Genomic DNA, 23,781 nt, shown 5'->3' with positions numbered 1-23,781 from the left:
ATTGAACCTCCAGAGCATTCACAAGCATGCTGGAGACATCCCTTTAGAGATTCAGACATATATTTAAGACTTTGAAAAGCAAAATAGTTTTGACTAAATCAATGATAATGTAGTATTAATTAGCTGACAACTTTATTCATGAAGAAAAATACTTGAAGTAAACAAAATATAAAAATTTTAGCTAGGCAATGAAAATCATCTTGACCTTGAAATATATCAATATTTTGGGGAGAATGACTATTATTGATTCTGATGAATACTTTATATCCAAACATTTATTCGTCTTACATATAATGATGGGATTGTATATTTACAGGATTTTGGAGTTTTAATCTACTTTGGGTTGTTTTTGGACACCTGTTATTCATATGCAAGATAATATAATTCACTAACAGAATGTTGAGTAGCATCAGGAATTCCAGATATTGTTACATTGCAGTAAAACAGTTTAACACAAATGGAGTTGCTCTGGTTTGTGGGGAGTGGCCAGAATTTGGCTTCAACGAAAAACATGTTGAAGACATCTGTGGTATGGTGATCGTAGTGCTGACAGGGACTTTTAGCTGCTGATGTCATCTGTACATTAAGGGCATTTCATAGCTTGATCAAGAACATATTTCAAATGGCAGAAAGTAATGTGAACCATCCCGCCTTGCACCTCTCCTGTAGCAGAATTGTCTTCTGCATCCATTATTTGTTTGGGGTATTTGCATATAATAGTTGCATCTGATGTACCCATTAGGTGAACCCATTACAGATCTGTTATATAGATTCTAAATTGGGGATGTACTATATGGATGATGTTGTGTGAGTGAGATACTTATAACTACTGTCCAAATCTTGTAGGTATTTTGCAACCTGCTTACATAGTTTAGTTTCCATTTATTTTTGTATTTTGTAATGATCTTTTTTAATTGATTTTGCAGGAGCTGCTGAAGTGTATTGTGCAGCTTCACAGCAGACAATAGGAACCCAATAGTGTGAGCTAGCACATGCCAGTCATGCAAAAATTCCTCCACGTATATCACCAGAGCAAAAGGCTTTAGTTATAGACACTATATGTACTGCAGATGCTGGAAATTAAGAGCATAGACACAATGTGTTGGAGGAACTCAGCAGATCAGGCAGCATCTATGGATGGGGATAAACGGTCAGTGTTTTGGGCTGAGACCCTTCTTCAAGTCCTGATGAAGGGTCTCGGCCCGAAACGTCGACTGTTTACTCCCATCCGTAGATGCTGCCCAATCTGCTAAGCTCCTCCAGCACATTGTGTGTAAGGCTTTATGTTATGTTTGGCTGCAGCACTTCGCCAAAGTCTGTACAGTTTTCATAAACTGTACCATAGATCACAGACCAGTGCAGCACAAGAACAGACCCCTCATCCCACAGTGTTGTGCCAAATCAATTATATTAGTAATCAAATAGTCCAGCTAGACTAATTTCCTCTACCTACACAATGTCCGTATCCCTCCATTTTTCTCATATCAATGCGTCTCTTAAAAATCTGTAATGTATCTGCCTCGACCACCACCCCAGGCACCCGCCACTCTCGGTGTAAAAAAAACACTTGCCCTTCATACCTCCTTTGAAATTTTCCCCTTCTCACGTTAAGTGCATGTTCTCTGCTTTAGACATTTCAACCCTGGGAAATGGATACTGTCTGTCTACTCTATCTACTGTTTGCCTCTCATACTGTCGTAAACCTCTATCAAATTTCCTCTCAGTCTCCGCCTCGCTAGAGAAAACAACCCAAGTTTGACAAACCTCTCGTTTTAGCACGTGCACTCTAATCCAAGCAACATCCTGGTAAACTCCTTCTGCACCCTCTCCAAAGACTCGACATCCTTCCTATAATGGGGGATCCAGAACTGTATGCACTAGCCCAGCTGCAGCCTAACTAGGTCTATAAAGTTGCAACATAACTTACTGACTTTTGAACTCAGTGCAGCTAATAAAGGCAAGAGTTCTTAACCACCCTATCAACCTGTGTAGCTACTTTTGGGGAGCTATGAACTTGGACGCCAAGATCCTTCTGCTCATCAACACTGTTAGGTATCTTGCCCTACCAGTGCACTGTCTCTTAACATTTGACCTTTCAAGGTGCAACACTTAACATTTGTCTGCCGTTTCTCTATCCATATCTGCAACTTATCTATATCATTTTATTCTTTGCCGGTCTTCTACGCCATCCACAATACCACTAATCTTATTATTATCTGCAGACGTACTTACCCACTCATCTACATTTTCATCCAAGTCATTTGTATACACCACAAATAGCAGAGGTCCCAGTACAGATCCTGCAGTCACCACTAATCACAGAGCTGCATCTAATACGTGCCCTTCGACCACTACCTTCTGTGGGCAAGGCAGTTCCAAATGGTCTTTGATCCCATGCATCTTAATTTTATGAATGAGACTCCCATGAGGGACCTTGTCAAACGCCTTCCTAAAATCTATGTAGACAACATCCACAGCTCTACCTTCATTAACCACTCTTGTAACCTTCCAAAATCTCAATTAAGTTAGTAAGACATGACTTGCCTGGCTCAAAGCCATGCTGACTCTCCCAAATTAGGTCATGGATTTCCAAATACTCAGAAATCCTATCCCTAAAAATTCTCTCCAATAACTTCCCTAGCATGATGTGAGGGTCACTGGTCTGTGGTTTCCAGGGTTATCCCTGGTTCCCTTTTTGAATAGTAGAACAACATTAACTATTTGTCAGTCCTCCAGGACCTTGCCTATGACTAGTGAAGACACAAAAGATATTGGTCAAGGCCTCAACAATCTCATCTCTTGCCTCTCTCAATAACTTGGGATATATCCCATCAAGCCCTGGGGGCTTATCCATCTTAATGCTCTTAAGATTATAGCCCTATAGAGTCCTGACGAAGGGTCTCGGCCCAAAACATCAACAGTGTTTCTTCCTATAGAGGCTGCCTGTCCTGCTGCGTTCCACCAGCATTTTGTGTGTGTTGCTTGAATTTCCAGCATCTGCAGATTTCCTCGTGTTTGGGGTCTATTTGATTCTAGGTTCCTAAGATTTACATACTTTTCCTCGATTAAAATCAGATCTCTAGACATCCAAAGTTCTATTACCATGGCATCCTTGTTGTTGCTTCTGACCAGAACAAACCTGTCCTGTAGTCTGTGCAGCTGGTCTTTAAACACCCTCCACATGTCGGATATGGGCTTGCCTAAAAGCAGCTTTCCCAATTAACTCTCCTTAAATCCTGCCTAATTTGCCCTGTTCCAATTTAATGCCCTCGCACCAGGTCCATACTTATCTTTATCAATAACTATCTTAAAACTTACAGTTGTTGTCTCTTTCCCTAACTGTTTACCCATGGAGAGGTCAATCATCTGGCCAGGTTCATTACTCATCACCACGTCCAGTACAGCCCCTCCTGTTTTTGAACGATTTACATACTGATTTAAGAAACCCTCCTGGAAGCAGATAACAAATTCTGCACAGGTTAAACCAATTGCATTCAGAAAGTCATAGTTTACATTAGAGAAGTTGAAGTCCCCCATGACAAAAACCTTATTGTTTTACACCTTTCTTTAATCAGCCTAAATATCTGTTCCTCACTGTCCCAGCGGGTATTGGGGGGGGGGGGGTTTGTTGTACAATCCTATCAGAGTGATTGCACCTTCCTAGTTTCAAGTTCTCAGTGGACGAATCCTCCATTATGTCTTCTCTGAGTACAGCTGTAATGTTGCCCCTAATTAGTAGTGCAACTTCCCCCACCCTTTTACCTCCCTCTCTATCTTTAGTAAAACATCAAAGCCCTGTGACATTAAGCACCCATTCCCGTCCCTCTCTCAGCCAGGCCTTTGTAAGGGCCACAATATCATTGATCCATGTATTGATCCATACGCCAAATTCATCACTTTTACCCATAATATTCCTAACATAAAAATACACACCCTTCAAACCATCCATCCCAACATACTTTGCTCCTGCCTGTTTTTAGTTGTCCTGACATCATCTTTCTCTCCATCCTTCTCCACTTTCTGACCTGGTGCTCCGGTTCCCATCCCGTCAGACTAGTTTAAATCCTCTGACTAGCACAAGCATGCCTCCCAGCCAAGATATTGGTTCCCCTCCAGTTTACAAGGGGTGATTGATAATTTCGTGGCCTAAGGTATAAGGAATCAATTTTAGAAAACCTAGTACATTTATTTTTCAACATTGTCCCCTCCTACATTTATACACTTAGTCCAGCGGTTGTGGAGCATACGGATCTTGGACCTCCAGAAAGTGTCCACAGCAAGGGTGATTGATAAGTTTGTGGCCTAAGGTAGAAGAGAATGAGTTATACAGCTCTCGTTACATGCACATGCAGGTCAACTCTTTGAGTGATTATGCAGAAAGTCTGAAGTTAATAACTCATCAGTTAAAAACTCATTGGGGTGATTGATAAGTTTGTGGCCTAGGGTAGAAGGAGATGTTATTAACCAGAATTTCTGCATAATCACTCAAAGAGTTGAACTGCATGTGCATGTAACGAGAGTTGTATAACTCATCTCCTTTTACCTTGGGCCACAAACTTATCAATGACCTCTGCTGTGGACAATTTCTAGAGGTCCAAGATCCGTATGCTCCACGACCGCTGGACTAAGTGTGTAAACGTAGGAGGGGACTGTGTTGAAAAATAAATGTACTGGGTTTTCTAAAATTGACTCCTCCTGCCTTAGGCCATGAATTTATCAATCACCCTTGTAGGTGGAACTATAAAGAAAAGAAAATCTGCGGGTGCTAGAAATCCAAAGCAACAGACATAAAGACCTGGAGGAACTCAAAATTGGGTCAAGCAGCAACTATGGAGGGGAGTATACAATCGACGTTTCAAGCCAAACCCTTTTGGCAGGACTTGAAAGGAAGGGGGAAGAACCCAGATTAAAATGGTGGGGGAGGAGAAGGAGTACACACTGGCAAATGATGGGTGAAACAAGGTGAAGAGGACGGTAGCATGTTCTTTATTCAAAAAATAATCAGTTACCTTCATCTTTTGTGAAGAACTGAAGTGGTATGCAGGTCAATAATGGCTGCTGGTGTTTACATAGTGATTGTGTAAACCTTCTTACTTCAAAACACTCCAGCTATTCTGGGATGTTTATTTGTACAGAATGCTCTGCAGAGAAAAATAAACTGGCTCATTCATCATAAGCCAATGAATATGTGTATTCGTCCCACTAGGCAGCAAACGTTTATTACGGGAAGCAAGATAGTAAGTTCACTTGCATGGAGAGCAACCTTTGTCACGGTTGTCTCTCCAGGTCAGCTTTTCTGTACCCTGTTGAAGGTGGTGCCAAACTGTGCAGAGTGCAGAAGAGCACAGAAGTTAACACTTCAACCTTTCAGCCCTACATCACAATGTAGCGTGCAAGATGAACAAATATTTTAATCTCTGTCCAGAGAAAAGGAGCAGAAAAAAAATGGAGGTGGATATGGCAGAGCAGCATTAAGCATGAGGTTGATAGTTGATTGAAATTACCTGTTTCTCAAGCACTTCATTTCTTTATTTTTCCACTCCTGTTCACTCCTCCATTCTTCAGTCATTCCAATGATTCCACTCCATTTTTCCAGTCACTTTTCCCTTTGATTTGCTTCTATTAAAATGCTTGTCTTTCATCTTTTTTTTTGGTTTTGATTAAAAAATGAACTTCTAAAGCAGTGGTTCTGAACCTTTTTCTGCTCGTGGCTCACTCCTGACCCCTGTGACCCTCACCCTCCATAGTCTCCATTAGTTGTTAATTTTTTTTTGTTGGTCAACTCTACCATTTATTCTAATGTACAGTCAATATTTACGTTTTAAGTTTATAGGTATAATATGCTAAATATAATTTTACAGGTGTATATGAAAAATGAAACTATTTCAGAGCTTTGAATTGGATAGTTTATTTATAATACGTTTGTATATATAATATTCTTCCAAGCAGCAATGAAAAAATGCTTTATATTCTTACTTTGGGTATTTAGTGAAATACTTGTGACTGATGCCAGCAAGTGAGTTTTTGAACATCTAGTTGCAACTTGCTTGGAGGTACGGTAATCAAGGATCACCCCTTTTCAGAACATCAAGATAGTGCCAAGCTTTTGATAGCCGGTGAAGAACTTGAGTAAAACCACATTCAACTAGATGATGGGACATTGAACCCATGAACACTACCTCACTACTTTTTTATTTCTATTTTTGCACTAATTTAATTTAAATATATAAAATGTAATTTAATTTAAATATAAAATTTAAATAAATAAAATGTAATCCACAATTTTTTTCTCTATTATTATCTATTGCATTGTTCTACTGCAAAAAAAAGCAAGTTTTGTGACATATGCTGATGATTCTTGTATGAGATCAGAAATCCAATTAAAAGCTACAGTGCCTTCTCCCAGAGCTGTGGAAATGTATTTGGAATATCATTAGTTATCCAGAAACTTTGCTTGCTGCATTTGAATTTTGCTTGAGTTCTGCAGCCTAAATAAGACATCCTTGCAAATTTTTGCTACCATCATTCGCATTCACCCCAAATGGATCCACCAGCCAATCTGGAATATGTATCTCCAGCAGGTCTCTGAACTGGAATTCCTTATCAGTGTGCTGTTGTTTCAAATGATAAAGATACACAATTAAATCATTCTATTTTAAGAGTGGCCAGTGAAGGAAATCGCATAAACTCACAACATTTTCCAAGGAAAGTGGTAATAACCTCTTTGCATGATATCTGATTGCAGTTTTTTCCTTGTTTGTTTAATAAATTAATTTTGTCAATTATACCTGACAGGTAAAATATGCCAGACTTAGCAGCAACAATTTGTTCTCCATTCTGCTAGGGTTTGAATTTATTTATCAAAAATAAATAAATAAATAAATAAATAAATAAATAAATAAATAAATAAATAAATAAATGTGTGTGTGTGTGTGTGTATATGTATATATATATATATATATGTATATATAGGTGTAAAAATAAAACTAGCTTTTTAGGCAATATATTTTAAAAATAATTTAATTTTTTAGACTTATTTCTGCCAGATGACCCCACTGCAGTAACATTAGCCTTCATGTCATGTTTTATAAGTATTACAACACACACCAGCCAGTAGAAGGCAACAGAAGCAGCCTCGTGCTGCAAACTGGCTGACTGGCCTGCCCAATGTGCAGTTTGTGATTTGGGGGCTGATGTGGAGCAGGCTCTGTGGGCTGCCCTGCAGAGTGTGAACGGTGATTTGTGCATGGTCAAGCAGAATCAAAGATAACGACTGACATGCAGCAATTCATTTTTCCTCTCTCTCTCCCCACTCCCTCTCCCCACTCTCACTCCCTCACTCTCACTCTCACCCTCACTCACTCTCACACACTCTCTCTCACTCTCTCAGTCACACACTCTCACTTTCAGTCACACACACTCTCACTCACTCCCTCACTCTCACTCACACACTCTCTCACTCTCACTCACACACTCTCACTCTAAACTGCCTCATTTGCAACATTCATTTCATTCTAGGTTCCAATTAAATTACAAATGTTCATTTCTTTTTTATTTATATATTTCAGCAATGTTTTATTAAAACAAAAAACTTATCATGGTGCATTCAGAAGCTCTTGTGGCCCGAGATTTTTTTTGTTTTATACTTGTGGCCCTTACAAAATTTGGCGTGGCCGCTGGGGTCTAATCTAAAGCATTAATAATGCTAAGACTGACTGACTTGCTGTGCACTTGCAATGTATTCTGTCTGCTTTTAGGTTTCCAGCATTTGTTTTTAGTGTCAGTACGAAGTGTTCATGGTTTTATTTACTTTTGATTCTAAACTGGCTTTTTAACTTTTTACTTGGATTTCAAGGTACAAGAGCAAGATGATTTGGTAATTGAGTAGAGCAAAAAGACAGCCAGAGTAGTAAGGTACAGTATTATAAACGGGTTGGTCCGTTGTCCGTCAGAAATCTGATGGCGGAGAGGAATAGCTGTTCCAAAGACATTCAGGCTCCTGTCCCTCCTTCCTGATGGTAACAATGGCGAGTCCTGGGTGATGGGGGTCCTTAATGATGAGTGCCACTTTCTTTGAGGCACTACCTTTTGAAGATGTGCTCAATGCTGGAGGGGCTACGATGGAGCTGGCTGAAGTTGCAACTTCCTCAAACAAGAGAAAATCTGCCAATGCTGGAAATCCAAGCGCCACGCACAAAGTACTGGAAAAACTCCGCAGGTCAGGCAGCAGCTATGGAAAAAAGTACAGTTGACGTTTCAGCCAAGAGTCTTCGGCAGGTCAGAAGAAAAAGAGATGAGTAGATTTAAAAGTTGGGGGGAGGGGAGAAAGAAACACAAGGTGATAGGTGAAATGGGGGAGGGATGATGAAGTAAAGAGCTGGGAGGTTGATTGGTGCACGAACTCCAGGGCTGGAGAAGGGGGACCCTGATAGGAGAGAGCAGAAGGCCATGGAAGGAAGAAAAGGGGGAGGAGAACCAGAGGAAGACGATGGGCAGGCAAGGAGATGAGGTGAGAGAGGGAAAAGGGGATGGGGAATGGTGTAGGGGACATTACCAGAAGTTCAAGAAAACAATGTTCATGCCATCAGGTTGGAGGCTATGTAGATGGAATATAATGTGTTGTTCCTCCAACCTGAGTGTGGTCTCACCATGACAGTAGAGGAGGCCATGGATGGACATATTGAAATGGGGGGTGGAATTAAAATGGGTGGCCACTGGGAGATCCTGCTTCTTCAGGCAGAATGGATGTAGGTGCTCAATGCAGCGGTCTGGGGCTTTTTCTGGTCCTGAGCAGTGGCCTCTCCATATCAGGCAGTGATGCAACGGTTAGAATGCTCTCCACAGTACGTCTGTAGAAATTTGTTAGAGGCTTTGGTGACATAGAAAACCTTCTTAACTTCCAAATAAAATACAGTCACTGACATGCCCCCTTTGGAATTGCATCAATATGTTGAGCCCAGAATAGATCTTTAGAGATGTTGATACCCAGAAACTCGAAACTGCTCACCCTTTCTGCTGCTGATCCCTCAATGAGCACTGGTATGTGTCTCCTCAAACTCCCCTCCCTGAAGTCTACAATTAATTCCTTGGTCTTACTGACATTGAGTGTGAGGTGGTTCTAAATTATGTTTAACACAGTTTCTTTGTTTTTTTGGTTACTGAAACTGAACAGCATTCTCAACCTGCAGTGTACTCAATGCATCGGAGTGATGTTTGTTGCTGCTGAAATTGCTTTTCCTACAGCTTAATGTTGAGGGTTTTTCCTTTTGTACTTTCCATTAGGCCGTTCATGTTGCTGCCTCCATTGATGGAGTGGATGAGAGTGGCCATCACGCACGCCGAACATCGGCGCAGTCTAACCGTCGACAGTGATGATGTGAGACAGACAGCTCGTTTGCTGCTACCAGGGCTGGACTGTGAGCCACGGCAACTGAAGTATGTGCAACTGCTTTATGGAGTTCAGTTTGTCATGAGCTGAGTTGCGGAAGGAAAACAATCCATCCTTGAACCAAGTATCATATCTAGATGGGAGGTCAATATAATGCAATGCCGCGACTTCGGGGTAAAACAAACACACACACACACACACACACACACACACACACCCTCCCCCTCCTCCTCCCCAATCCCCATCCTCATCCCCATCCTCCAATATATATAACCCTGCATTTGAAAGTCACCAGGATAGCCTGAACGATCTTCTTTCTAATTCCAGTTCTCACAAGTGCTTTGAAACTGGTTTTACTGTTCAAATGCTTTGACTTTCGGAGAGATATATTAAATGTTTGTACTAATATTGTATAAAATTACCTGCTTATGACAGATTAATCTCTTAAGCTGGTTAAAAAAATTCCCAAATTTCTTCATAGTCTTCCTTGTTAGTGAGGAGTTGTGTACTAAAGTAGATTAATGTATGTTTAACTAGATGCATTCAAAGTATATGTAGTTAATGCATCTGTTTGCATTATGCTGGTGGACTTTTAACCATAATGAATAGTTCTTCAACACAATGCTTTACAGTACAGGTGACAATGGTTCAATTACTACCATCTTCTGTAAGGAGTTTATATGTTCTCCCCATGACAGTGTGGGTCTCCTCTGAGTGCTCCAGTTTCCTCCCACAGATATATTGGTTGGTAGGTTAATTGGATATTGTTTATTGTCCAGTGATTAGGCTGGGATTAAATCCAGGAATTGCTGGGCAGCGCAGCTCAAAGGACTTGAAGAGCCTATTCCACACTGTATCTCAATAAATAAATAAATATTCCCTTTTTAGAGTTTGCAATGTATTTCGAAACTGGCCACATGCATAATTAAAGAAGCCTTAAGTAGCACAATTAGTGCACATTATGAATATGACATTTATTTTCATGTTTGGTAACCTACTCTGAACTCCCATAATGCTTTGGAAACAAATTTGAATCATAGCTGATATTTGTCTCCTCTCGATCTCATCATTAGTGCTGTTATTTTAAAGGTATAACTGAAGCAGAGATCCCAGCAGAAGGCAGGATAGGAAGACGTGGGTGGTTGCAGCTTGAGGGTGCCCTCAGCAGAGTGTGCTTCACAGGCTACAGCTCCTCACCCTTAGCTCTGCCTCTCAGACTGGAGTGCCATTACTCAAAGCCTTGTAAATTAGCAGTGGAAGAAAAGGAGTTAGAAACAGCAAAGTTTTCCAAACTTCAGAAGTTTGTGAGTCGCTGAGAGAGACGGACAAGGGAGATCCCTGTTTCTGACGCTGTAACAGCACCTGAGGCCTGCCCCTTGAGGCAGGGAAGCAAAGCTCTCATTTCCACCTGCCAACTCTTGCCACCAGTATGTCTGTGACTCTGTTGTACAGGGATAGGATTGAGGTCAATACTCCCCGTGCAGGAATTAATATAAATTCACAATTTAGGCAAGTCATAACCTTAAAAATATTATTCTGGCAAATAAAAATCAATGTCTTTAGAAAAGGGGGAAGAAGGGAAGGAATATTCAGTGTTTTTTTTTTAATTGACTGGATTATCCTGTACTGGCAGCCCATGCAAACACTTGTAATGCATTTCCTTAGAACCGAGGACTGTTTCAGCTCATTTCGTAGACTGGATGCAAAAGCTGCCACAGCCAAGTTCCAGCAAGACCTTGGATTTCGCATGTTGAGCTGTGGCAGAACAGATTTGGTGAATCAGGCCATAGAGCTCTTAGGAATTGACGGTGTCAACACCATGGATAACCAGGTAAATCCTGCTTCCTTCCTTGATTTTCACTAATTCAATATGGTGACGTAGAAAAATTCTGATGAGAGTTAATAGGGGAGAAATTTGTCACTGGTCACTGGCTTTCAAGAGAGGTGGCATGGTGACATTGTGGTTATTACCGCTCCAGCGATCCAGGTTCAGTCCGTAAGGTGTTTCAACATTTTCCCATGACCATATGGGTGTTCCGCTCCAGTTTCCTCCCACAGTCCAAAGGCCCATGGGTTAGTAGGTTAACGGGTCACATGGGTGGTGTAGGCTCACTGGGTCGGAAGGACCTGTTATCACGCTGTATCTCTAAATTAAAATAAAGGATGTAAGAATATCCAGTGCTGTTATAATCACTACCTGATATTTGATTCCATTGTAATCAACAGGACAGGATGGCAAGAGGCGAATCTAGTTAACGAGCAGCCAATACTTTTCCATGTATAGTTCTACCATCCAAAGAATAGCTTCTCTCCCATAAAGCCAATAAGTAATTATAATCGAGTTGTATTACATTCATGTCAAGGTATCTTTGAACACTCTCAATGAAGCACCAGACTGCATAAGCCAAAATACGACATTGACACAAAGCATTGTATCCTTCATCATCCGAGGACAGTACTTGATATTCTTTTGTCTGATGGACAGATAATATGTTTCTATTCTTGAACTGAGCCATTCATGGAACAATTTCCGAATAATCCAGAAGGCACAGAGCTTGCAAATGTGGTATATTAGTGAAGAGAAGAGTGATAGAGTTCGAGTGGATGGAGACAGGCTGGTAGAATGAGCACAAACAGCTGACAGAAGAAATATAACACAGAGACTTATGAAGTGACCTATTGTGATGGGAAGAAGAATAAAGGGCAGTGGAAATAGGGGCACAATTCTAAAGGAGATGTAGGAACACTGATATGAGTGTATTTGTGTATAAATGTTTAGAGGTGGCAGCAGTTCTATTTAAATGGCACATAGGATCCTGGCTTTATAAATACAAGTATATAAAAAAGGTGACTCTCAGTGAAGGGTTCTGTTGCACCTGGCCTGTTGTACCCAGACCTGGGGCCTGCATCGCGCTGCACAGGCTGACGAATGCCAGTTAATGTTTTGAGCTACGTGAGGCACATTAAACAAGAAAAGCCACACTGTCTGTGAGATCAATAGCCTCTCTCTGGTGAGATAGATCAACCTACTGCTTCTGCTCTTCTTTCACACTTCTCTTCCGCTCAGTATAAGTGGAGCGATCACAAAAGATCCTTCCCAGACTCCAGAGGACGCTGGCGAAACACTTCAAGGATAATTTGTGGGTGTCACTGCAATCCTTATTCTTCTCTCTCAAAGTATTTTCCCCCCTTAAAGTCAACGTAGATCACCTCTGGTGATTTCAGAACTACTATCATCAGTCCCACACAACAGAAGGCAACTAGCATTGGAGGAATGAGGGGAGAAGATGTGCATGTAGGCAGACTGAGCAATGCAAAGAGTGACACAAGCTTGTCAGCCTAGGGACATGGCAGTTCAACTAAAACTGGCAGGGACACTACTTGGACTTGCCTCTTCCCCACCACTCACTGTCTTTATGTAGTTTAGGTGCATTGGGTTGTAAATGTGTGGCAGTGCTTACAGGCTGCTTCCCAGCACGTTCCTAGGAGTGTTGGTTGTTAACGCAAACGCCACATTTCACTGTACATTTCGAGGTACATCTGATAAATAAATCTGAATCTCAATCAGACACATGTGGTACTGTTCCTGTCAAACGCACAGGTCATCAAATTTCAGAGTTCCAAACGTAGTGAATAAATGGTGCCAATTTGTCATATCGTCCAGTGACAGACCTCTGCCTTGCTGAGATTCCCAGCACCACTTTGTAGACAGGGTGGGGAATCCCAGACCTACTATGATTTCCACGGGAATTTGGGACGAATTAAAAATCAAATGGGATGAGTTCTGATCTTAGTTGCTTTGGTTTAATATTTTAATGAAATGTTCCTTACTTAAAAATGTTAATCATTTACTTTTTTTCGCTATTTTCAGATTTCTGAATGCCAGAAACATTCAGCTAGCGAAGTTTGGGGTTAAGTTTGGCTGACAGGGGCTCTGCCACTACTCAGGACTTACAGCTAGATCCTGGAAACTTTCAGGCCAGCAAGATAGTTCTTCATTATCTGGACTTAGCAAATACTTGAGAACATGAGAATACATAGATCTCACCCACTCGCAGCTCTATCACCATTCAACGTGATCATGGTAGATCCATCCCGAGCCCCCACTTCTTTGTCAATTCTTTGAACTTTCAAAACTGTTTCTACCTCCTTTTTTAAATGCAGTGGATTCTAGTTAATTGGGACACATTGGGACCAGTACGTTTTGCCTCAATTAAGTGGCTACCCCATATAGCCAGTTTCATGGAAATAGTTAAAAAGGTATAAAAAATGACAATGACAGTTTAACTGAGTAAGAATTTATGTATTTAAATGAAATAGAGAACAAATTAGAACACAACCAATACCTCTACAAGACTATAAAACTGTATTAGTTTCTGATAGTTATCGATGGAGGAATTCATCCAGTGCATACTGCTGTGTTCTTTTGATTGACTGTAAATTAACAAAATCAGCGTAGACAGGAATGGACTGCCTCCATGTTACGATTACAACAACTGCTTCCTTCAAACTTTCATTTTCATGATAACACTCAAGATGATTGTCAATGCCTTCAAATTTTTCATAGTTCCAAACTTGTTGATTTAGCAAAGTCATTTCAGTTTCACTCCCGGTCATTTCTGGCATCTCCAAGCCTGAATGTTTGAAACTGTGGTGAGCAAAACAGTTCTGAATTGTCTTACTAATTTATTTCTCGCCAACTATCAGTGACAAAAATCACTGTTTTTTGAACACAAACACACACAACTGATGCTATTTAAAATACGTTTGCTCTAAGTACGATGTAGCACCTAATGATCACAGAATTGCACACAACTGCTGCGTTAGAAACTGTTCAGCAACAACCTCCTGTCCTAATTAAGCAGCATAGTGTTCCAAATAAACGAAGGGACCCAGTTATTTTCTTAATTAGTTTTTGTTCTTTAAGTATTGTCCCAAATAAGCGGCTGTCCCTATTAACCGATTATCCGGAATTCACTGTACCGCCAATGATTTAGGCTATTGAGGGGAATTTATGGTGTTTCTGAGCTGTAAACAAAGGCCAATTCGACTGATCTCATGGTTAATGAACTGGAAAACAATTTGAAAAGGAGAAACATGATGAATATTAATAATCCACAACTGTTTTTTAATAGCTCAGAGAAGAGTTAATCTGTCTGAAAACAATAATCAAGAAAGTTTGTTTAAAGCAGCTTCCCATATTTTGGAGTTGGTCTTTAGGCATTGATCTAAAATTGCTACTTTCCAGAGTTTGAGGGGAAGTGTATATGTAGGCTGAGTATGACAAATGTAAATCTGTTTATGTTTTAGTGATCAAGTACCTCAAGGTGTTACTTACATTTTCAAAACACAAATCCAAGTATAGTTTCTGTGTAAATCTGTTTATGTTTTAGTGATCAAGTACCTCAAGGTGTTACTTACATTTTCAAAACACAAATCCAAGTATAGTTTCTGTGTCTTTCTAAAACTCCAGTGCTGGTGCTGACTGGGTTAATCTGGTTATTATATGTGTTTTAACATTGAAGTATGCCATTTCCTCACTGACATTCTTGAGCTATGTTTGTACAGGGGATGACGCCGCTTATGTATGCCTGCGCTGCAGGGGACGAAGCCATGGTCCAGATGTTAATCGACGCTGCTGCAAATTTGGATCTTTCAGTGAGTCTTCATTTATTTTACAGCAGTAGCTACCAGAAACCATAAACTTTCCTTACTTGTATTTCTCAGATTTCTGTTGATAATGAGGAAAAAAAACACATCTTATTTCCTCAGCTTCCTGGCAATACTCAGAAATATCCTTCGGTGCATCCGGACAGCAGGCACTGGACAGCTCTCACGTTTGCTGTACTCCATGGGCATATCCCCGTCGTTCAGGTATCGTAACCAGATCTGACCTCAGTGGCTGGGATGGCTGGATACTTACTGGTCTTACTCCACACATGTAACGTTCCCGATTGTCTATTGTTGGACTTCTGTTTATGAGCCTTAATAGTACTCTCTGGTGATGTATTATGGTAGGTCTGACATCTGCCTCATCTTCAGTGTGCAGAGAGCAATAGCTAATTCTGTCAGACAAAAATCTGCAAAAATCCCTTCTTCATTTGGACCAGATTGTCATTCTTTGATGAAGATAACTGGCAAATGTGGGGACGTTAAAAGAGATCTTAAAAAGCAGAAATCACTCCAAACTACCATTGTCCTTTATCATCTGCCTTTAACCTCCCCCATAAAGCCATGCAGTCCTGGGTTTTAGTGGAATTGCCTTAAAAAGAAGAGGTTGGTCTGATTGAATGTGTATTCATTGGAGTTTAGAAGAATAAGAGGCAATCTCACTGAAACATGAAGGATTCTTTAGAAGCTTGAGAGGGTAAATATTAGGAAGAGTTTTCCTCACAGGGTGCCTAGGATTAGAAGTTATTGCCTCAAGAGTAAAGACATGCACGTTTATGGATGAAGGTGAATTTCTTCAATCAAATTGTTGTGAGGTTGAAATTGTTTGAAAATCCTTGCCCTTGAAGGCTGAAGACACTAAATCTGTGAATACATTCTATGCTGAGATAGAGACTTTTCATTATTAAAAGAGTTGAGGTTTTGGAGAGAGGGCAGAAATAAAGATTTGAGGAAAGTTGGATCAGCCGTGATGTAATTGAAAAGCCTTCTACTTTTCTATGTTTTATATTCTTACATTCTAAACATTCAAATTTTAGAACTTGTTCATCCAGTTTTAGAGGATAACTTAAGTAACTGAGTTTGTTTTTCAAGGGTTAAAACCTGATGAGAAGGTTTGAATGCAGAATTTAGTTTGTGGTGCATCTTTTGATAAGAACAGGACAATGCAAGAGGCTAGACATAGTTTGCTGAAATACAGTAAATACAAGAAAAAATATCAAGACAAGATGGTAGCAATGACCTTCACTGGGAGATGAATGTAAGACTTCATGAGCAATATGTAATGCTGTGAAGTTGATGGATTTTATCTATTGATTGATTGAGAGAGAGAGAGATGCAGCATGAAATAGACCTTTCAAGCCAAAACCCCAGCAACCCATGATTCGGGACAATTTATAATGACCAATTAACCTACTAAGTGGTACAAATTTGGACTGTGAGACCCAGAGGAAATCCACACATTCCACAGAGATGACATATAGACTCCTTACGGATGATGTTGGAATTAAACTTTGAACTGAGGCCCAAAGCTGTAATAGAGGTGATTTGTGCAATAATTATGTTGCTGGTCTCTACAACAGTAACATGTAGCATGTGCAGGATGTAACAGGGAGAACATTAACAACTTAAAATTGCATTTACTTAATTTTGGATCCTTTTTGGCTGTGGAACAATGGTACATGGATATCAGATGTCACAAGTACTTACCTATACTATCATTTATAAAATGCAAATAGCAAGCGATTGGAATCCATGGTTATTGAAACTGGAAATAAAGTTCACAGACAAGCTTGAGTCTGGGTATGAATAAGTTCTGCCTGTTCCTAGATCGATGTACACTTCTCTGTAATTTCTCATGCCTGCTGATATATAGATATATATATATATATATATATATATATTACTAATATCAGTGCTACTATATCTATTACATTTTATAGTTGAATACTTAGCAGCAGAAGCCAACTGATTTAACAAAGGCAGGTGACTTACACTTCTGCTGGCTTAAGGGGATGCTGTGTGCCCATCAAAACCCTTGTAGGAGCTCATGTCCTGGAGTTTTGGGTGTGGGGTGGTGTTGGTGGAGAGGAAGGAATACGAACCTATTTTTTTCTCTTAATATGTTTCAGGATTTCTATTTTCTAAATCCTTAACTATCTTTCTTCCTCATTAGTTTTTGTTCATCTACTCCCAATCAAGGCAAAATCTCCAGCCATGAAATACTATAATTAACCCACTGTCTTTGGCATAAGCCTCGCTCTCTAAACGTTCCATCACAACAGTCTGAAACCGAGTTAACACCTTCAGTAACATATTTAAACCCAAGCTGACCTTTTATCCTTGCTACCACTGCTTTTGGCCCTCACCATCTCTCTCTCTCTCTCAATTCCTTCCTCAAACCTTCCACTTCTGAAACCCTTACTTGTGTCTTTGCCACCTCTAGACTTCACAATCCCAATGCACTCCTGACTGGACCCAGTCCCCTCCTGCTGGAATCTCTGTAAATTTCAGGCTATCCAAAGTTAAGCTCTGGTAGTTCTTAAATGCTCCAGAGTCCCATTCATCTCTCATCATCTGGTTGTTAACTCTCATTTGCTCCGCTCCTTGGCACAATTTAAAAATTCTTATTTTCCCATCTTATTTTCAAAGTCTTCATGCTCTCAACCCCTCACCATTACTTCTAACAAGCAAAAAGATGATTGTCCCTCCCATAATTTTGTCACTTGCTCATGCCTGTCTTTAAGTCCTCTACAGCTGTTAGCTATTTCTTCAGCTGCTGGAGTCCTAAATTCAGAAAGAGCCCTGCATAAACCTCCCATCTCACTTTCTTTGTTTAAGTCGCTCCCTACAGCATATCTCATTGTACAAATATTGATCATTGACTTGATATCTTCTAAACTGCCTCAGTAGTTACTTATTATTTGTAAATGATTGTGAAGAGACTCAGTGTTTTTGTATTGAGAAAAACTCTCAAGTATATAATAGTTTTTCATTTGGATATTATTGCTGCATTTTATAGCTGCTGCTTGATGCTGGAGCAAATGTGGAAGGTGCCCTCATTAATTCCGGGGAAGATAATCTTGCCGAGACGCCACTTCAACTGGCTTCAGCAGCAGGTAATCTCTCCTTTCTCTTTCCTCTCCACCCACCCAGTGTTTGATAAAGTAGGAGTTTCCATTTCATCTGCACAAGCTCTGGCCTGTCTTCTATTCCCAGCAGTTTGGAATGCCTCAGATGATATATAACCTGTGCAAGTTCTCAAGATTAATGGAAAAAAACCCAATCAGTCCATGCTGGGCCATCCGCCCAGAACAAACTGACAGTCCACCCATCACAACCCAGACTATTTAATTGATTCCAGGACATTTGCCTCTATTACCTTAAATGGAATCTTGTTCAAGGGGTATTAGTATTGATTTGACACTGTGTTTCTGATTGAATAGTTACTGTGTCTGGTTTATTATTCATTTATCAGTTTGCTAGAGGAATATCTAGTGAGCAAGCAGATTTGAAACCAGCTTAAAGATAGAGAGAGAAGCTAATGACCCTGAGAGAAGAGGCGTCTTAGCAATTCCTCAGTGTGATTCAGGAATTCAATCTACTGTTACAAATAGTTTAAATGGAATTACTTACAGACCACATTTTTGCCATTTGACCTCTAAAGCCAATAATAGGACAAGAGCTTAAGTTCAAACAATGCTGTTTGAATTCAGCAACAGTTTGAATAACTATAAATCTGCTGCCCCTTTGGGAAGTGATTTATAATGTGATGTCATTTGCAAGTGACATCATTTTAATATGCTGCAAGCACAAAGGAAACACCCTCTCCTCAGAACACTTTGAAGTTAAGTTTACTTGAACATGTTTGTAACAATGCATTTGTGAGAGTGTGGTAGAATCCTGAAACCTGTGTTCACAGTTAATTTGATAGGTCCGAACTGCGACAGGTTTACTGTTGCACTATAATAGAGTGGAATTATTTTGCTTTAAGGAAGAGCAATGCATTTGATTTAATGGGTTCCTTGTAAGGAGTATTTAATATCCAGCAGTGTAGTGATATGCACTCAATGGTCACTTTATTAAGTACTTCCTGCACCTGATAAAATGGCCACTGAGTGTACAGTATGCTTGTGGCCTTCTGCTGCTTTACCCATCCACTTCAAGCTTCGACTCTCTTCTGCAACACCACTGCTAAAATGTGTGGTGGTTTGAATTACCTTCCTGCCAGCTTGAAACGCTGACCTCTTTCATTAACACCCCACAGAAATGCTGCTCACTGGGGGTTTTCTTTTTGTTTGTTTCTCGCACTATTCTCTGTGAATTGTCAAGACTTTTGTGCGTGAAAATCCCAGATCAGCAGTTTTAGAGATACTCAGACCACCCTGTCTGATACCAACATTCCACAGTCAAGGTCACTTAGATCACATTTCTTTCCCATTCTGATGATTGATTCTGAACAACAACTGAACCTCTTGACTACGTCTGCATGCTTTTATGCATTGGCTTACTGCCACATGATTGGCTGATTGGATATTTGCATTAACAAGCAGGTGTATTAATAAGTGGCCACTGAATGTATAAGCTAAATTCAGCCCCTTCTTCCCCATGTAATATGCTTGTGGCTGTTCTTTTCACCTCAGCACCTCTTTCATTAATCAAATCCCTTGATTATCCAAAAATCCAGCAGCCTGCTGGATCTACTCTGCAAAGGAACCTGGCAAAGATTCACCACCTCATGGATGAAGCAATTCCTTCTTACTTCTGTCCTGAATGGCCAAGTTCTTGTTTTGATTCTGAGGTTGTGATCCCTGGTTTTCAGTAGCACAAACATGGGAAACATCTTCTCCAGAGACACACAAATTCAGTAAGTTTCAGTGAGTTAACTTTTCATTCCTTGAACCTGGAGGTAGTACGAGCCCAAGTTCCTTTTATCGCGCCTCATTCTTGAACCCAGTAACCTGGCAATCAGAAATAAAAAAACTTAACACTGAAAACAGTCAACAGAATATGTGGAAAGGTGGCATATGTAGAAGGGGAAACGGAGTTCATTTTCAGGCTGAAGTCATTTTTCCGATATTGCTAGAGCAAGTTGGAGAGTAGGAAAGGTATGAATAGGGGAAATGGTACATCTCTGATAGGGTGAAGCCAGAAATGAATCAATTCCCAAGTGCACTTCCACTATTGTAGGTATATCCTTTCCAAGGTAAAAAAAAAACAGGCCTGTACACAGCATTCCTGCTGAGTTCTTACTAGGGCTCTGTGGAGTTAAACCACAATGTCTATACTCTTAAACCCAAATCCCTTTGCAGTGAAGTCCAACATTATATCTGATTTCCTATTTGCCTGTTGAACCTGCATATTAATCACATGATTCTTGTACAGGGAAACCCAGGTCCCTCTGAGCTCCCTCTGATTTTGGTCTATCTCCATCTTTCTGCATTTTTATCAAAGTGGATGACTTGCACTTATCAATATTAACTTCAATTTTTCATCTCCATGACCATTCACTTAGCCTATTTGCCCCTATATGTTTTTACCTACTAGTTTGCCTCTAAACTTTGGATCATCTGCAAACAGTGAAAAGGAAGAAAGTTAAGGATAGATCAGAAGTCATTGTAACAATTAGGGGAAATTGCTGCAGATTCTGTGTGATAAGATTATGAACATCCTTAAATGTGTTTACTCATTACAACTCGAGCCCCTGACTTTTAAACTTGTATTTATGATGAAACTGAATAACGACTAACCTATTGTCAAAAATCATGATAATGTTGCACAGATGTTCCTTGGAATTCAGTGACATTGAATAATATATTCTGGTTTCTATTAGATAATAAGATCCAGACCATCAGTACATCAGTACCCAAACAAAGCTCTAACTTAGCCACAATGATGTTTAAAATTTCTTTGCAGATCTTTAGTGTTTTGAACTTTTATCTGATATGGATCATTTAAATAACAATCTCTGGGTCCTCTAATACATCAAAGCTGACAGCGATGTAGATTATTGAACATAGAAAATATAAGCATCACATTGTGTAAAAAAAAATAGGTCACATATTGTAACCTTTTCAAGAGCAAAGGAGGTAATTCATTCAAGGCTGGCAGCTCCAGATAGCCTCAGCTTCAGCTCTATAACCAAAGCATCTCATTTTGCAATACTCAATTGACTGTATTATGTGTGTAAGTATTGTGTATATAACACATCTAAACAAAGTGATTACAACAAAATTTTTATCAGGGCTTCTTCAAATTGTATATTTCTTTAAAAGATTGTAAACATTTGTATTGGAAACTTTAAAAACCTGCTAATTTTATGGAAAGTTATGATAATTTTACTTTATCTTTGTTCCTCTCACAGCCTTCAGGCTTTCAAAGTCTTATAATTACTTCCTGATTTCCTGACTGGCTTCATCTCTGCTCCTTTCAATCCAATATTGCCAACAATTGTGGGCTCTGACTCTTGTTTGCCTTCATTTCACAGCAATAACCATTGACAATCTGTCAGATTCGTACTGGTATAATGGGGAAGGAAACTAATTGTTCAGCATAATAGCAGAGCTTGTACCTGTCATTGCCCAGTGTCTCTGTGTTCACACTTTTCATTATAGATCACAGGAAGCAATCACAAAGAGTGATTCTCAGTTGTACGTTTCCCAAGCTGAGTGCCTTTATGGTACTCACTGTAACTAGAGTCCTTCTGTATGATTCTTTGTAGTTGTACAGGGTCAAGAACTGTTACATTATTGTAGCTAAACAGCTCTAAACATCTTTCTGCTGACTGTGTAGAAATTATTCCTCAATTGAAATCTTTTTAGCAAAAATTAATGGAAGTTGGCCAGCCAGTCAGTTTGTAAATATTTCCGTATCCATCTGTTCATGTGCTTACAATGAATGCTTCAATGTTGAATGCTGGAATAAGGAGGGAATGCGTCAAACCTTAATCTATTTGACATCCCTCAGCTGCATAAAATTCACTGGATACCCATTTTCACCATGTTGCTTAGGGGTAAACAAGTAGGTATTCTGGGTAAAGAAACGTTTTTGACTTGTGCAGATAACCTATGTGACACTAATCTTTAAATTAACATACATGTTCTTAAGATATACGTGTTTTAAAGTTTATTTTTAAAATAGAATGTGGCCGTTCTCCAAGATGGTTCTTCATCCTTTTCTCAAACACAGCTGAACAAAAACGTTGCCTTTGTTGGCAACAACCAACCACATCTCATAAAACTGATTTAGGCGGTCTTCTAAACCAGGGAGTAGATCAACCAAAATGGTCAACACAAAATAAAATGAACAAGGATTTATTATGATGATTGCTGTTCAGCAACACCAGGAAGTGAGTGTCAGAAGCTGATAGAGATAGAAACATAGAAAATATAGAAAACCTACAGCACAGTACAGGTGCTTCAGTCCACAAAGTTGTGCCAAACATGTCCCTACCTTAGAAATTACTAGGCTTACCTATAGCCCTCTATTTTACTAAGCTCCATGTACCTATCCAAAAGCCTTTTAAAAGCGTCACGTACCCTGTGACCGGGTTACCAAACCAGCAGAAATGGAATGATACGTTGGAATCTGGTGCTACTGTAACTAAAGGTGTTTATTAGTAAACTAAGTAATACGGTATCAAAAATGCAAATATTCATATAAAATAGGTTAGCAATGATAAATACAGAAGTGTAAGAATAAAAATCAAACCCAAGCTCTATCATAGTCTAGTGGTAAATTAATAGTTTTAAGATAATGCAGAGTTCAGTTCAGTTTGGGTTGAGGTAGTCGCTGTTGTGATGTTGGAGAGAGAGAGATGAGCAGCTGCAGCAGGCAAACCTTCCATTGACTTCTTGTTCCTTTGTACCGTTGAGGTCACCGATTATGATCCCTCCGTTCCAAGCCAGACCGTTCTTCAGTGGTGGGCTCGTCACTCCAGGTGTGAGTGGACACACACACAGGCCCCCACTGGCCTGGTTTCACACACCATGAGCCTCTGACCGATTCCCCCGAATCGATCCTCCAAGTCCCCACCTTCCTGTGGGTGCACAACACTCGTTCAGTGTCCAGTGGCGTGTCTGCCGTTGTCTCAGCAGACTCGTCTTTTATCTCCCCTGCCGGGATAACAACCATCCATCAACTGACCATGTCCATGTCCATCAGGCACCTGGCACCCACTAGGCTGTGTCAGATGGGATTCACACAAGCAGGCAAAGTGGCAAAGTTCTTGGAAGTAAAGTCAACATTCAGCGAAGAAGCCATAATTTTAAATATTTGTGTCTCTCTCATTATCAGTATGTGTAGCATGGCACCTCTCCCCCTCTCTCTCTCTCTCGTTAGCAGCATAGTTCACGGGGGTCAACTCTGGACCCATCTCCCCATGGTTTTCTCATCACACATAACAAAAGACCCAATCGTATCCGCCTCCACCACCGTTGTCGGCAGCCCATTCCACGCACTCACCACTGTCTGCGGAAAAACTTACCCCTGACATCTCCTCTGTACCTACACCCCAGCACCTTAAACCTGTGTCCTCTTGTGGCAACCATTTCAGCCCTGGGAAAGAGCCTCTGACTATCCACACGATCAAAGCCTCTCATCATCTTGTACATCTCTATCAGGTCAGCTCTCATCCTCCTTCACTCCAAGGAGAAAAGGCCAAGTTCACTCAACCTATTCTCATAAGGCATGATCCCCAATCCAGGCAACATCCTTGTAAATCTCCT

General features: G+C 40.2%; 1 protein-coding gene across 2 annotated transcripts in view; it reads left to right on the top strand.

Annotated features, from left to right (window-relative positions):
* abtb2b (ankyrin repeat and BTB (POZ) domain containing 2b) overlaps window positions 1-23,781 on the top strand; it is a 203,775-nt gene that overhangs the window by 159,839 nt on the left and 20,155 nt on the right. For both annotated transcript variants that reach the window (XM_059975950.1, XM_059975951.1), the window contains exons 5-9: window positions 9,283-9,435; window positions 11,054-11,219; window positions 14,957-15,046; window positions 15,161-15,262; window positions 18,078-18,174. In XM_059975950.1, the coding sequence (XP_059831933.1) occupies window positions 9,283-9,435; window positions 11,054-11,219; window positions 14,957-15,046; window positions 15,161-15,262; window positions 18,078-18,174 (608 nt within the window). The remainder of the gene's footprint in view (window positions 1-9,282; window positions 9,436-11,053; window positions 11,220-14,956; window positions 15,047-15,160; window positions 15,263-18,077; window positions 18,175-23,781) is intronic.

Source organism: Hypanus sabinus, chromosome 7, assembly GCF_030144855.1.
Source record: "Hypanus sabinus isolate sHypSab1 chromosome 7, sHypSab1.hap1, whole genome shotgun sequence".
Classification (NCBI taxonomy): Eukaryota; Metazoa; Chordata; class Chondrichthyes; order Myliobatiformes; family Dasyatidae; genus Hypanus; species Hypanus sabinus.
This window is presented reverse-complemented; position numbering and strand designations above follow the sequence as displayed.